The sequence below is a fragment of the Grus americana genome, chromosome 8 (assembly GCF_028858705.1).
Source record: "Grus americana isolate bGruAme1 chromosome 8, bGruAme1.mat, whole genome shotgun sequence".
NCBI lineage: Eukaryota > Metazoa > Chordata > Aves > Gruiformes > Gruidae > Grus > Grus americana.
The window spans coordinates 33918240-33932216 of NC_072859.1; the positions used below are offsets into that span (position 1 = coordinate 33918240).

The following is a 13977-nucleotide window of genomic DNA, read 5'->3' on the forward strand; positions in this document are numbered from 1 at the left end:
TGTTAGGTAGTTCCTGAGCTGTGCCTCCTCCCAGCCAACCCCCCAGTTATATATGGAGCATGACGCCGTATGGTATGGAATATCCCTTTGGGCAGTCTGGGAGAGCTGTCCTGGCCGTGTCCCCTCCCAGCTCCTTGGGTGCCCCCAGCCTTCTCCTTGGCAGGCTGATATGAGAAGCTGAAAAGTCCTTGACTGCTTGGCAACAACTAAAATATTAGTGTGTTATCAACATTATTCTCAGCCTAAACCCCAAACACAGTGCTACACCCGCTGCTAGGAAGAAAAATAACTCTGTCCCAGCCGAAACCAGGACAATAAGCTCAGGGGGATGTAAGCTGGCAGTGTACCCTTCCCAGTCCTTCATAGGAAAACACTTCTGGTGGTTTGGAGTGAGTCAGTCCTGACACTTCATTTCCACTCCTAAACATTTTCCCCTTTAAGTAAGGGCTCATAAAGAGAGTGATCAGTAAGATGTGTTATAACGGCAGATTGCAGACAGTGTCGCCTCTCCAGTCCAGGGTTCATCGGTTCTTTATTTGCTTGTGACTCTGGGTGAAAAGAGTTGAGTTTTGTCTTGGCCATGTACTTAATGCTAACTCCCTGCATCTGGGGTCATTATCGAGATTATGATTCATTTACTTGAATGTAAAAGGTTTTCTTTTGTTTGTTTGTTTGCTTGCTTTTTAAAATCCTTTAGTAACTTACAGTCTAAACAGAAACATGCCTACAAAATTATTTGGCAAGAAAAAAGTACAGGCAATGTGTCTGGATAGTTGTCCCCAGTATTTATTTAAAACATTTTCCTGTTCCATTTCACAGGGCTAAGCTTTTTTCAAAATCTGGCTGAGACACTTACCTTATTTCTGACAAATGTTGTGTGAATATAGTGCAAACTGACCTGTCCAATTGTTTCACAGACTCCCTTGAAAAAACAGACTTCGTTGCTAGGAGAACCACCAAAAGAAATACGTCTTAGTACCAACCCCTACTTGAATTTGGCAAGCGTGTTGCCTGGTATATGTCTTCCAGGTAAGCATTTAGTGGTTTTAGTTGCAAGTTTCCTTGACCAGAATGTGGCACATGGTTACTCTGTTTGGCAGGTAATTCCAGTGACCACAACATTTATCTTTAATGAAATACTGTAGTCTGTCTTAAAATTGCAATGTAATCTATCCTTAATGTTTTATTTGGGAAGGGTAAATTGATTTCAGAGTTAATGGGCTTAGTGATGTAGACAAACTTCTAGACAGCCTTTCATTTATTAGTAGCACTGATTAATTTTGAGCACAGCCTAATCTGAAGTAGCAAATTTCTATTTTAATCCCAGAATATTGCTAAACAAGAGTGCAACCTAATTTGTGCAGTTTATGCAAACTGTGTATTCACTGTGTTACAAACAGCAATTGCCAGCAAAGCCTCTAGTCCGCCGCAGCAGACCGGGCTTTCGAACAACATCGTGGATGCTGCCGTGTCTCAGGGAACTACATCACAACATGCAATGGAAAATTATTTTAATTACTCTCAACAGCATGGGGAGTACACACAGGTATGTTGTTTTGCAGCAGTGTCTTCTGAAGCCTGGTTTGTCACTCAGAGCTCTGGCAGCAGAATTTTTGGCAGAGATCTGCTCAGAGATCCCTCCCATAGTTGCTGATTTTTTTCTCTGTGTACTCTTAATGCTCTTCTTGGTACACATGTGGTCTGATAGCCCTGCATGCAGTTGAACAGCACTGCCCAACATCGTGTACCACTCTTCAGCGGTTCCTAGGCTTTCCTACAACAAAGCCCACCCTTCAGATTGAACCTCGTAGGTCCTCTTCACTGATAGTTTATCTCTTTCAGTGGTACAGCATAGATTTAGCACAAAGGACACCTAAAGGCTCAGCACATTCCCTGCTGCAGCATCATAACCATTGAAAGATTGCTTCTTGAGAACCTGAATTCAGTGCAGTCAGCTAAAAAATAACTTCTTACGACTTCTGGCTTGGCTTTTGTCTGTCTTCAAAGCCATGAAGTTTTTCCGTTTCCCTTCCCAAGAAGTTCTGAAGTTTTCTTGAACTTTGGCTAGATCCCAGAGAAGAGTGTGTTCTGTCTACCAGAAGTTCCTGTATAGCTTGGGGAATTTTTGCAGTCTCTGCCAGCTGGTTTCACTTCACCGTATGCCCCATTTGGTGATCAGAGCATGGCTGTTCAGGTGGAGGGCTGCCCTTTGGGAGTGTTTTGTTGTAGCACCGAGAGCAAGTACTGGGTTTCACAGACATTAGGACATTCTGTGAAATAGCATTTCCGTATTTTCATTAGCCATCACTAGTCTGCGTAGAAATATAACTGTATACGAAACAAATACGAGAACTGGATTGTAGTGCTGTCAGGTAATCTGTATAAAAATCTTGGGTCTGTGCTGAGACACCCACCCTGGCTCTGCTGTAGGTCTCCCCGCGCCCTGTCCCCGTCACCTCCTCCTCCCCAGAACTGCCGGATCTCTCCTCCTACAGCAGGAACAAGCTGTGCTCCCCTCTGCTAGGCTGCTGGCAAGGAAATCTCCGTTGCTCTAAAACTCCTGGGGTAGAGCGGGGCTGCCGTGGGAGCCGATTGGGTCTGGAGGACAGAGAGCGGGTGCACGGGTGGGCATGGGGGTGGTTTTGTATTTAGGGGGGTCTTGGCCTGGCCAGGAGGGGTAGAGGGGACGGCGTTGCTGCGGGGTTCGCTGCGGCAGGGACCTTTGCCAGGGGCCAGACCCATCGCCCAGTCAGATGAGATGTGGTGGCAGTTGTGGGTTAGAGAAGCAGGAGAGATGTCCTGTGGGCCGTTGTGCTGCGTGTTTTGTGTAAGCACTAACATAGTCTTGAATATTTTGTTTGAATCTGATTATTGGCTTTAAATTAATTTTGATGTCTCCTGGAGGTAGTTCCTAACCCCAAGTCCTTAAAATACTGTCAAAAAAAACCCCAAACCAGTAGTATTTGTCATATTAGTGTTATTAGTATTATCTTTAGTAACAGGAAGAACTCAAATGATGTCACTGAGGTGCAGAGATGCCGCATGTCATCATTCAGCCATATTTGTACTGTCCGTTGCTTCCGTGCAACAGAAACTGCATTGTACTTCCATCCACTGCCAAGGCAGTGGCGCCTCGTGTAGCTTTTAAGCAGTTAATGTAGTTTTAAATGTTTAGTTTGAACTTTGTCACTGGTGTTAAACATGTTATGATGCTTCTTGGAGAGCTTTGCCTTTTATTCATTCTCATGTCCTGTGAGGCCGTAAGAATTGTTTTCATTTAAAGTGATCTTAGTAGACAGTTAATGGGAAGAGGTTTTTTCCTCCTTTATAGGAGGCTGTTCAGCAGTGGTATCAGCATTATGCTCAGGCATATAACTCTACCCAGGCAAGAATCGATGAATTTGAAAATGAAGCCTCTGAGGTGAGAAATAATTTTATTTTCTTCCTGTCTCCATTGGCTGTTTCTCCCATCAGCTGTAAGGGTGCTTTTGGACTCTGGACACCTGCTTTGTTTGTTGATCGTGGCTGCTGCTGTCGGTACCACAGAAATAAGGGGCTGGAGAGCGTGGGACGAATGGCACTGCATGGTCACCTTCTGCAGGGCGTCCCTGCACGGTTACTCTCCAGGATTCATATTCACGCTTTTGACTATTGTCTGCCATAAATACCCTTCTCTCTAAAATCACACAATCCAAAGTAGTATCCTAGCAAGAAACAGCACACCATAACGTTGTTTCCCAGTGAGCCTATTGAAGGATTGTTTCTCACCCAGGCCTTTATATAGCCTGAGGTTTCTGTGACCAATGAGAAGCACACCTTTTCTTTTTTTTTTTTTTTAAGGAATTGTGTAAACTACACCGTCCCCTAAATCCTACATTTTGCTCAAGAAATTGCTGCATGCCTGAGCTGCTGTGAATTGTACACTCCTTTTGGCAATTGAGCGTGACTCAGATATTTTCATATCTGCTGAGTGCTCATTACTATATCCAGTAAAAATGAATTATTAAACCTATTTTCTTTCAACTTCTGGTTTATCATGGATCCCGTTCTGCATTTAGGAGTCTACAGGTGGATCTTACCCAGACTACAGTACCTGCTTGCAGGTCATGCCTACACTTTACAGTGGAGCCCAGGGATCATACCAGCCAGGCAGCTTGCAGCTTCCTCCACAAACCCCATTAAATAAGGTGAGAGGAGAGACCGAGCAGAGTGGTTGCAGATGCAGCCCGAGCCAGCTGCTGGTGGAAAAGCTTCTTATTTGTCTTATGCTGCCACCGAGTGGACTTCGGACCCATAACAAGCCAAGGCAGAGCTTTTCCACTGCACCCGTGCTCCTCGGGATCCGAGTTGCTCAGGATCACACGCAGTTCCTGGTGATAAATAAAAGCAGTGGTTGGGCAGGCGCGCCAGCACCAGACCCCCCCAGAGCCCTCCAGCACCCTGGAGATCAGGGCTCCTCACTGCCCACAAGGCACCAAAACCCGCAGGCAAAGAAAGGCTGGATGTTTGTGAGGAAACTTCTTGGAAAGATGGTATCTGTGAGGGTGAATGTGCAAAAATGCCCTGAAGGACGCACCTAAAGTAGGAAGTGAACAGAGGAGGAGGAGGAGGTAGTTCACACAGGGTTTAGGTGGGTTTTTTTGCCTGGCTTGTGGATGTTTTGCTGTGAGTGCTGCTGGGATAAAACCTCTGAAGCGGATTTAGCAGGTCATGGCAGCGTCCAGGTTACCTACAACTTGCCACTTCATAATACTGTGAACTGGGAGGAAAACCGTTTAAAAATGGCTTTCACTTGAAACATATAACAGATGTCAGGTGCAACCTGCTTCAGCCAGACTCACTGAGCAAAGCTTCCTTTGTCTGTTGCACCCACTGGACGCTTAGTTTTCCTCAATAAAAGATGCGGGACGGATGGGGAAATGCTACGGAAGCAGTGAGGACCAGCCTAAAGGAGCCTGGAGTCTGGACTAACAGGAGGCCAGTTTAACACAGGCAGAGACGGTGGGGATAAAGGCTTTGTTCAGTCTGAACAAAGGACTTCTCATTTCCCGAGTGCCTTAGAAGTCCTGAGGAATTCATACCCTCATGCCATAGGTAAATCACGTCGCTCCTGGTTTTATGGATGGGAGAGACCTTAAAAGCCAGATTGTCTTCTGTTTTAGAGCAGCTGCAGGCAAGTATGTCCTGCTGCCTTTGGGAGTCCAGCCCCAGCCACGCAGCCAGCAGAGCGATGACAATCTCTCCGAGCGCTGCTGGAGGGACGCTGAGCTGGCTCTCCAGCCTCTCTGGCCCTTTGCTCGGTGTCTGGGCATGCTGAGAGTCAGCGGTCACATCTGGGAGAGCTTAGGGGCCCAGCCTCCTGCACGGCTCTCCTCCATCACGGCGTTAAGTCCCTTTGCTGCGCAGAGGTTAGTAGCCCGATTCAGCGCATGACACTCTGGCATTCAGAAACTCGCATCTCAGGCTTGGCTCGAGATTCCCATTTCTTGGAGGAGCTTTGGAAGGAACGCACAACTGTACCAATTGGTGACTCCTGGATAGGAGACAGTGCCTGGTTGGAGCTGGCTTTGACGTGTCTTTGGATAAAGATGGCCAAGGCCTGAACACAGTGCCACGGGCTGTGAAGCCTCCAGCTGTGCGCAGCAAAAAAATTAAGTTTTCAGGTTCCTAACAGCTCTGTATTGGTTAAGAGTGTGTGCTCGTGTTTGTGTGTGTGCATGTGCCCGCTTGCTTTAACCCTGCAACCCATTTTTCCCCGTGTCTGTGAGCTGTATTTCAGAAGTTCAGGAGGAGCACGGTCAGAGATTTGTATGAACCTTGCAGTGGTGATGCTGCACTCTGCCACGCGAGCCAGGACGTGGTGGAGGGTTACCATGCGCGTGTGACGTCCCTATGGCTGTTAGAAGTGCGGGGGGGGACACACTAAAAGTCGTTCCTCAAGCAGGTTCCTATTTGTGATAATGGCAAGTGGACGCGGTGTTGGACTTAGCAGAGGGTAATCTGAGCGTTCAGCTCAGGGACGTGTGGTCGGCACGGCTGTTCTTTGGATTGAGTTAAGGAATTAGCATCCCGGTTTGTGAAACATGTTAAGGTTTCTGAAGTATTCACTCCAACATGAACCAAAAGCCCAAATCTTCTGATCTAGGGGCCAGACTTAACCCAGGATATGCGGCGTGGTTGAGCTGGATGTGGCGAGAGCAGGTTCAGGTGGTTGTTACAGGACAGATGCTGCAGGCTTTTAGAACAAGGCAACTATTTACACCGTTTGGTAATGAAATTAGTGACACGTGGCGGGAAAGAGAGCGTGATAGAGAGGCACTGATTAGGGTGGTGGGCTCTAATGTGTGTGTACAGCCTCTAGTGCTGTAGGGGCACGGGTAGTGCACCGTCCTGCTCTGATGGATCCCAGAGAGAAGCTGAACCCGAGCCTCATGTGTCAAGGAGCCCTCGGTGGTGGGGCAGCCTTAGGTCACCTGTTCCCCCACCAGAAACCCCTCCTGGGGCGCCTCAGGATTTTCTGTATTGGAGTGAGGCATTTTGGTTGCAGTTTTGATTAAAGAACCATTACTGCGCTCTCCTTCACTTTGGTACCATGTGTAAACTCATGCCTGCGAGCAGCAGATGGTTACCTGTAATCTGCAACACAAACCTGCTTTGGCATGGCTGGAAACCTGGTCCTTCAACATCTGACTTGCACTGATAGCTGTGCCAGGACAGTTTAACACATCCCAGCTCGCCAAGAGAAAAGAAAGCAGACCAAAAGGTGGCCCACTGGTGATTTACTTTAAAGGCTGAACATGTCTGGAGCTGCTGTGGCACTGCAGGGTAATAGCATGGCCATTACACTACTGCTTTTGAACCGTGTGCTGTGGAGCGGGGCCACTGGCCCAGCCAGCCCTTTGTCCTCACAAACTCGTGTGTATGGTGGGGCACCAGTGCATTTACGATTGGGTTTTTTTAGGGAAAGGGCACAAACGCTGACTCATGAGCTGTCTATAGCAGGGCCGTAAAGCCGATGGAGTCGGCCCTTTGGAGTCAATTACAGGCTCCCGATCCTTGGTAATTCCCAGATTGGAGCTTTATTTATTGGCACTGTTTGCTCTGGATCATGTGTCACTTGTTTTCTTCTTGTCCTTAGGTGGCTCCAACAAGAAGCGAGAAGCGAGGCTCTTCGTACCTCATTTCCTCCCCAGAGCCTGGCCCCGTGGAGTACCTTGGCCAGCAGACTCAGGGCTCTGCAGTACGTTACGCAGAATCCTCGCTAAAAAAAAAGCGTGTTTATTGAGACCTAAATAATCACTCCTGCCTTAGGGTGTGAAGGCAGGCTTCTTGTACCTCTGCTATTTATTGCTGCCTTAACTTCAGACAAATAATTCTTCTTTCTGTGTGGGTTATAAGTATCACAAGAGGAGCGACTATCGGGCAAATTTGCCGAGGAAACGGTACGTATCACTATGCAGTTAGCCGTTTCTCAGCAGTCTGACTTACCTTCCGAAAGGATGGGACGGTGTTTCCTTTGTCGTCTGCCACTGAACGTAACCGTGGGCTGAAGCTGACAAAGTCACGTGGTGAGTTTGGTAGCTTACTGGCCGAAAGCAATAAAACACGGAGGAGGGAATGCTGATCCTTTCTCTAGTCCTCAGGCTGAGGAAGTTAAAAGATGAAGTCCTGATAGTAATTTTTTTTTCTTATTTTTTTTTAACTCACAATGTGGGGGGTTTTTTCACCTTTTTTTTTTTTTTCCCCCAGGATTAAGAGTTCTGCATTTACAGCCTTTATATTTTTAGTATTTCTCTTAATCCTGGAATGGAGATATACCAAATGTATTACCAGAGCCTCTGTGACATTTTCAATAAATGTTTGTTAAAAGTAAGATGCTATACTGTGTGCTGCCTTGCAATATTGCATTTGATGCGGATAGGTGATACTTGGACAATGAAGTAACTTTTATCTGCTTTTAGGCCAAGAATCCACAGCTTTTGTTAAGAATAAAGTATTTAGTTTGTGACTCCATCTGTGTAAAACAGCATATGCCTTCCGCAGGCATGTGTGTCAGTAAGGCAGGGCTGCTGGTAGCACCTCTGGGGGCCCCCCACGTTGTTAGAGGTAACTGAAGGCAGCAGAACCCCACTGCCTGACGTAGAGCAGAATGCTGGCTTTAATCCTGCCTTCCTGCTCTTCACTGCAGGTTTGGTTTTGGTTTTTTTTTTTCTTTTTTTCCCAACATCTTAACTTTTGACACATGCTGCACACTGTCTCTGGGCTCCACTTCTCCTCACCTGTTACCTTTTGCACATGACTCTCAGTAGAAGGAAAAGCTATTTACTCACTCACCTGCACCAGGTGTAGGGCAGCAGCCTGCCTGCATGACAGCACAGACCTGGCTGCTCTGCAGCCGAGCAGATGGCACCATACAGACTTTGCTTCCCATAGTTGTAGTTATTTCCTTTTTCTTTTTTTTTAAAAAAGTCTTTGTATTTTTTTTAGCTTATTAAGCAACTCTGGCTAGAGTCCTTCTTTTCTGGTCTCAATCCTTGTAGCTGAAGCCTTAGAAATCATTACTATTGCAATCAATGTTTGTGACAGATAAATTTATGAGCCAGCCCTCTGGGACAGACAGTTGGGTTTGCTGCCTTGGCATCCTGTTGCAAATTCATTTGGACTTAATTCACTTAGCACTGGGGCCAGAACCCAGGTCCTTCAAACTTAAACTTGCTCAGTAAGACTGAAGCCATTTCTCAATACTGATTTAAAAAAAAAAAAAAAAAAAAAAAACCAAACCTTAAACTCTGCCTTTCAAGCTTTGTGATGTGATCAGATACATATTTTCAAAGCTTAAAAAAAAAAAAAAAAAAAAAAAAACACAAAACCAAACCAAGCCAGAATTGCAATCCCTCCTCCCTCAGGGGCCGGGTTGTGGAGCTGGTCACGCTCTCCCCGCAGGCAGCAGCTGCCCACGCAGCCAAATAGCAGCACAGGGTAGAGGAGCTTTTCTGGGATTCTACACATATGCATTGGTAACTCACCTGTAATATTTTGTTCAAACTGTTTGTATATGCAACTTTCTCAACTTGTTATGCTTTTCAATGAAAATAAATTGTTGGTACACATTTAAAGTGGATTTCTGTGGGAGGAAAACATCTCTGGACTACCCTTAAAGTAATTATGTAATGTAGGGAAAGGGTGTTTGAGGACAGCATGTTCTGATCACCATTCCTATGGAAGCCACATTCAAAAATCTTTCTGTTTAACTTTTTAATTAAAACAGCTATGCCCACGGAGAAAAAAAAAAAACAAAACTTTATTAATTTGTTTGTATAAAGAGTAACAAAGTGCTTACAGATTTAAATCATAAGTGACATACAGAAAAAACAAGTAATACTGTAAAAATAAATCTGACCTCTTGCAGCTCATAATTACAATTTTATATATATATTTAAAGACATCTTTCTGTTATTGCCAGAACCATCTCCTCAAAGCATTTTCAAAATCCAGGTGTTGTGGGAAAGCATTATCGCCCAAGTTTTAGGAGGTTTCTAGTTAAACCACTGTTTATCAAAGCCCAACAGGTTTTCAAGACAGGAGCGGAGTGTGCTCGCTTGACTGGCTTACACCTCAACCGCTGAATCTGGTCCTGACAGCAAAACGTGCCAGGTCCCAGCCTGGCCCCGCTGCTTCCCTTTTGCTTAACTGAATCCTGCACCAGCGGATGGTTTGAGTTCGTAAGTCAAATTAAAGAAAGGCCCACGGTGTTATTTAAAGAATCCTCATTGTAGGCCAAATGACCGGCTTTAGCAGTTCTCCTCTAAACTGAACTAACGTGCTGGCCAAAGAAATCATTGACCCGAGAACCAAGTGGGATGTGCCCCCGCTGGTAACGAAAAGACTGTTTGGTGTGGTGGGGGTGGTGGTCTCCCCTCCTCGGGACGCTCCCCCCCTTGCTCACTCCTCTCCCTCACGAATTAGTCTCTTAGGGGAGTGCCCCCCCACATTCTGTACAGATTCATTTTCTTTTCCATCCCCAATGCGTGTAATTAATTTCCCGTGCACATTTCACCGCACCATAGCTCGCTCACGGTGCGAGTGGAAAAGGCTTGTGTTCACAGCTGCAACAGCCCCATAAACGGCAGGAGGTCAGCGGGCAGAAGTGTGTGATGTGGGAGGGGAGGGCCGAGTCAGGGAAGGCAAATATCCAGAAATATCCAAATATCCAGAAACTGGGTTTCTCACCAAAATGCATAACTATACATGCCAACCCATGCTTTTGGGTGGTTGGTTTATTTGAACATGACAGTCAAGCAATTTTTTTTTAAAAATATATCTAAGAGCTCAGAACTGCAGGCTGGTCAAGACGAGCTGATTATTTTATCTTCTCTGGCTTTTTTTTTATGCCAGAGTTGTTGTTTTGTTACTAAAATTTAAGTGCCAAATATAAGGATATTTGTCAGCCAAACTTTTTTTTTTTAAAAACCTCCTCAAAAACTCCCTAAAAAGTATTCAATTACTGTATCAAGTCTTCTTACACTCACTAGTTGAGATACCAAGGAATAAGCGTGCACAGCAGACTTGGTTTAAATGCCACAGATTGCACAGAGAGCTGCAGCAGTTTCTGACATCACTCTTTCAGTTCATGTTCATCAAGGCAGTTCAAATTGTGACGAAACCATCAACAGATAACGATAAAACTGCCTTGCAATAACAGCAGCGAAAGGAGTTGAAGCTATTGTTTCTGCCATACCTTTTAATTAATTTGATCCAACTGTTGACTAAAATTGAAAAGGAAAACTGTTGGAAAAAGAATCCTTTAAACACATTAGCACAGTCAGAGTACAAATTACAGTAGTTAAAAAAAAAACAAAAGGTCTTAGGCATTTGAGACACATTTAAGTACTGACAGATAAAAAAAATAATTACATTTTACTCATAATTGTTTCAAATCCTTGAATAAGATTGTGAAAGGTTGTCCGTTCATCGTGCCTGAATATCCAGCACTTCCTCATCAGCTGGTCCACCTAACAACAAAAACAGAGACATTTTTAAAGGACGCGTGAAACATTTCATCAGTTTTTGCAGTAAATACAGTGGAGCAGGTTGTCACTACCGTGACATGAAGAACGCTGATGGAAACATGCCTCAGCTGTTGATCAGAATTAGCAAGTGGCTGTTACCCGTGGGGTGGGTTGGGTTACGTGAAGGTGTGTGTTTGTCTGGCGGCGCAGACAGTTGATGCAGTAGCGTAGACAGCTTAAAACGATGCGACAGCTTCATCGCAGTTTCAGAAACGGATGTTTTATCAAAATCACTGCTGTGCGCATCTCGGTAATGACTGGTTTAACAGCCCTCACAGCGCCCTTCACTGCTGGATGCCGCACTGGTTCAGAGGCGGGGACAGGCAGCTCCATAGCTCTGCTCTGCCCTGATGCAGAGTCGTGGCAGCTCCGCAGGGCAGGGCTCCTGTCCCACACGTGTCGCTTGCCTTCCTGTCCTCGCAAGTCGCAGCAGCAGCCGCCTGCCCTGCGCCGAGCTGCGCGTGCGAACCGGAATGTCCTGCCCTCGCCTCCCTGCGGGCTTGCGGCTCCGGCAGAGGCTGTGGGTCTGCAGCCCGTGCCCAGGGCACGGTTTGGTCGACTCCCGGATGTGCATTGGGGTCTGCTAACCGAGAGCCTGCTGAGGTGCGTCTGGGTTCCTGCACACGCAGGAATTCTCTGCTTCAAAAACCAGAATGACTCTGAATGAATGTGACACAGATCCAGACACTAAAGCAAAGTTCTTAACCCCTCTGAAGGGACATCATGAACTTGAGAATGTCAATGTCAAAAACCATTCTAAAATAAATAATGCTTTAAAAGCCTGGAAATGCCTTTTTAATAGCACACCTGGAGGTTTTCCTACCAAGATTAGCCAGGCCTACTCAGCCATGAACACGTGGTGCTTTTGCTGCTAATTTAGTGTCCAAGGAAGGAGGACACCATTATCAAATCCATCCCTTACCTCCTCCGGGCAGTTGGGCGGACGTGGCAAACGCTTTTCCTCTTGCAAGACCCGCACCAACCGTGCTACTGTCATCTGTCCCTGCGTGGGGCCGATCATTTTCAAGAACTCCTGTGAAAAGAGAGGAGTCAGCTGCGCACCCCTGACCCTGCGCAAACCCAGGCCCTTCCAATTTGACATTAAGATGACGTTTGAATCTCAGAATGAAAGCAAACAGTAGATGCCTGTCGTACAGAGACCGTGCACCATACCCTCACACGAGAAAACAGACGGTAACGTTTATAAATACAGTTTCCTCACAGGACACGCAGTCACCACAACTTATCTCTGCACAGGGTCTTTAGTGAAAGATAACCAGGAGGGTGGTTTTTATAAGATAAAGAGATTCCTTCCACTTCTTGTTTCCAAAAATACTACTAATAATAAAAAATTTAAAAATCTGATTTAAGCAGTTTGAGCAGCAATTTCTTTCACAACCACTTACTGCCATGGGACTGGACTCGGAATCGCAGTAGGTCAGCAGTTCATACAGCGTCACCCCAAACGACCAGACATCCGAGGCGATATAAAATTTACTCTGAAGCAAGCACTCTGGAGCATACCTGGGGACACAACATAATGGCGTTAAACTTTATTCCGAGACGCACAGATCTACTCATACGTGCACAACCCGTACGCATCTAAAAAAAACCCACTAGAGGCACGTTCTGTGTTTGTAGAGTCCTTGTACATAAACTGATGTGCCCACAGGGCCCGGGGTGCCACAGAAGCAGTAAACAAGGTACAACTGTTCCACAGCAAGTCAACTGTGCAACTAAAGGAGACAAAACCAAGATTGTGGGAAAACGGATCACGAAGCGCAGGAAGAAATAAACAGCACAAGAGCAGATAAGTATAGTCTACCAGGTGCCTCTTCCTTGCTCTGATGTTGTATCTTTGTTTAGGCCTCTAACCAAAACAGGAAAAATCTTCATGAAGCTTAAAAGCCCCAGTCTACAGGAGCAGAGACGTTATCCCGCTGCGCAGTCTGGTTAAAGAAAACAAGTTACTACCAAAAAACAGGGCTGTCGAGGTCGTCTTTGACAGTGTAGTACTCCTTGTCGGTCTCGATCGCTTTGGTGAGACCAAAGTCTCCAATCTTCACTCTGTTCTCGCTTTCAACAAGGACGTTTCTTGCTGCCAAGTCACGGTGTACGTACTGACAGGAGCCCAAATAGTCCATTCCCTGAGAGAGAAGAAAGCCTTTCATGGGAGTTTCGCCAAAACTTAAGTCACAGTTTTTCTCCAACTTCTCCTTCAAATGCTCCCTTGCTCATGTGGTAATGCTCTATCCAGGTTCCCATGGCAGGTTCTCCCTCTGTTGGCACTTTCCAGGGTCCTTTTTCTGTCACCCCCCTTTAACCCAAAGGCTGAGTTTAACTTGCACGTTGCTCCTTCCTCCCCTCTTGCCAGCACACCCTTTCTAAGGGCCATCCCTAATACTTCAAACTCTGCAGTAGGAACAACTTCTTCCCATAGTAAACTTTTATGCAAGGGAAGCTGGTAATTATTCCCTGGCTGATCTTTGTGCCAGTAGCACCTGAAGCACAAGGGAGACTGCTTTAGGATTCAGGTCCTTGGGGACAAAGAAGGGAGAATGGGTTTGTTCATCAAGCAAGCCTCTCTTCCCCTCCCCACCCCATTAAATTAAGTATTAAACTAATCAAAGAGTGCCAGGCTGGCTCTGGTGCCAGGCTCACCTTGCAGATCTGAACAGCGTATTTGAGAAGTTGTTTGAGATTGATTTTGTTCTTGTTCCGTGGGAGATACTCCTTTAGGCTCCCAGAAGGAAGAAATTCCATGATGAGTTTAATCCCACTTCCTCCTGAAAACAGAGGGTGTGTTTCATTTGCAGATACGTCATTAACACAGTAACTTCTGTACAAGCCCACAGCAGCGGTAGCAGTTACAACAGTCAGACACTAGGCTAACTCCCATTATCAGTCA

At 45.9% G+C, this 13977-nt stretch overlaps 2 protein-coding genes across 12 annotated transcripts in view; one reads left to right on the top strand and one right to left on the bottom strand.

Annotated features, from left to right (window-relative positions):
- Positions 1-8869, top strand: part of RAVER2 (ribonucleoprotein, PTB binding 2) — a 67498-nt gene extending 58629 nt beyond the window's left edge. For 5 of the 9 annotated variants that reach the window (XM_054833126.1, XM_054833128.1, XM_054833130.1 and 2 more), the window contains 5 exons: positions 918-1029; positions 1401-1546; positions 3332-3421; positions 4059-4187; positions 7139-8869. In XM_054833126.1, coding sequence (XP_054689101.1) covers positions 918-1029; positions 1401-1546; positions 3332-3421; positions 4059-4187; positions 7139-7285 — 624 coding nt within the window. In that variant the 3' untranslated portion in view covers positions 7286-8869. The remainder of the gene's footprint in view (positions 1-917; positions 1030-1400; positions 1547-3331; positions 3422-4058; positions 4188-7138) is intronic. The other 4 variants (XM_054833131.1, XM_054833132.1, XM_054833134.1 and 1 more) reach the window with 2 other exon arrangements.
- A 410-nt stretch (positions 8870-9279) lies between these two features.
- JAK1 (Janus kinase 1) overlaps positions 9280-13977 on the bottom strand; it is a 63734-nt gene continuing 59036 nt past the window's right edge. For all 3 annotated transcript variants that reach the window (XM_054833125.1, XM_054833122.1, XM_054833124.1), the window contains 5 exons: positions 13731-13855; positions 13044-13216; positions 12476-12593; positions 11992-12102; positions 9280-11012 (listed from right to left, as the gene is read on the bottom strand). In XM_054833125.1, coding sequence (XP_054689100.1) covers positions 10911-11012; positions 11992-12102; positions 12476-12593; positions 13044-13216; positions 13731-13855 — 629 coding nt within the window. In that variant the 3' untranslated portion in view covers positions 9280-10910. The remainder of the gene's footprint in view (positions 11013-11991; positions 12103-12475; positions 12594-13043; positions 13217-13730; positions 13856-13977) is intronic.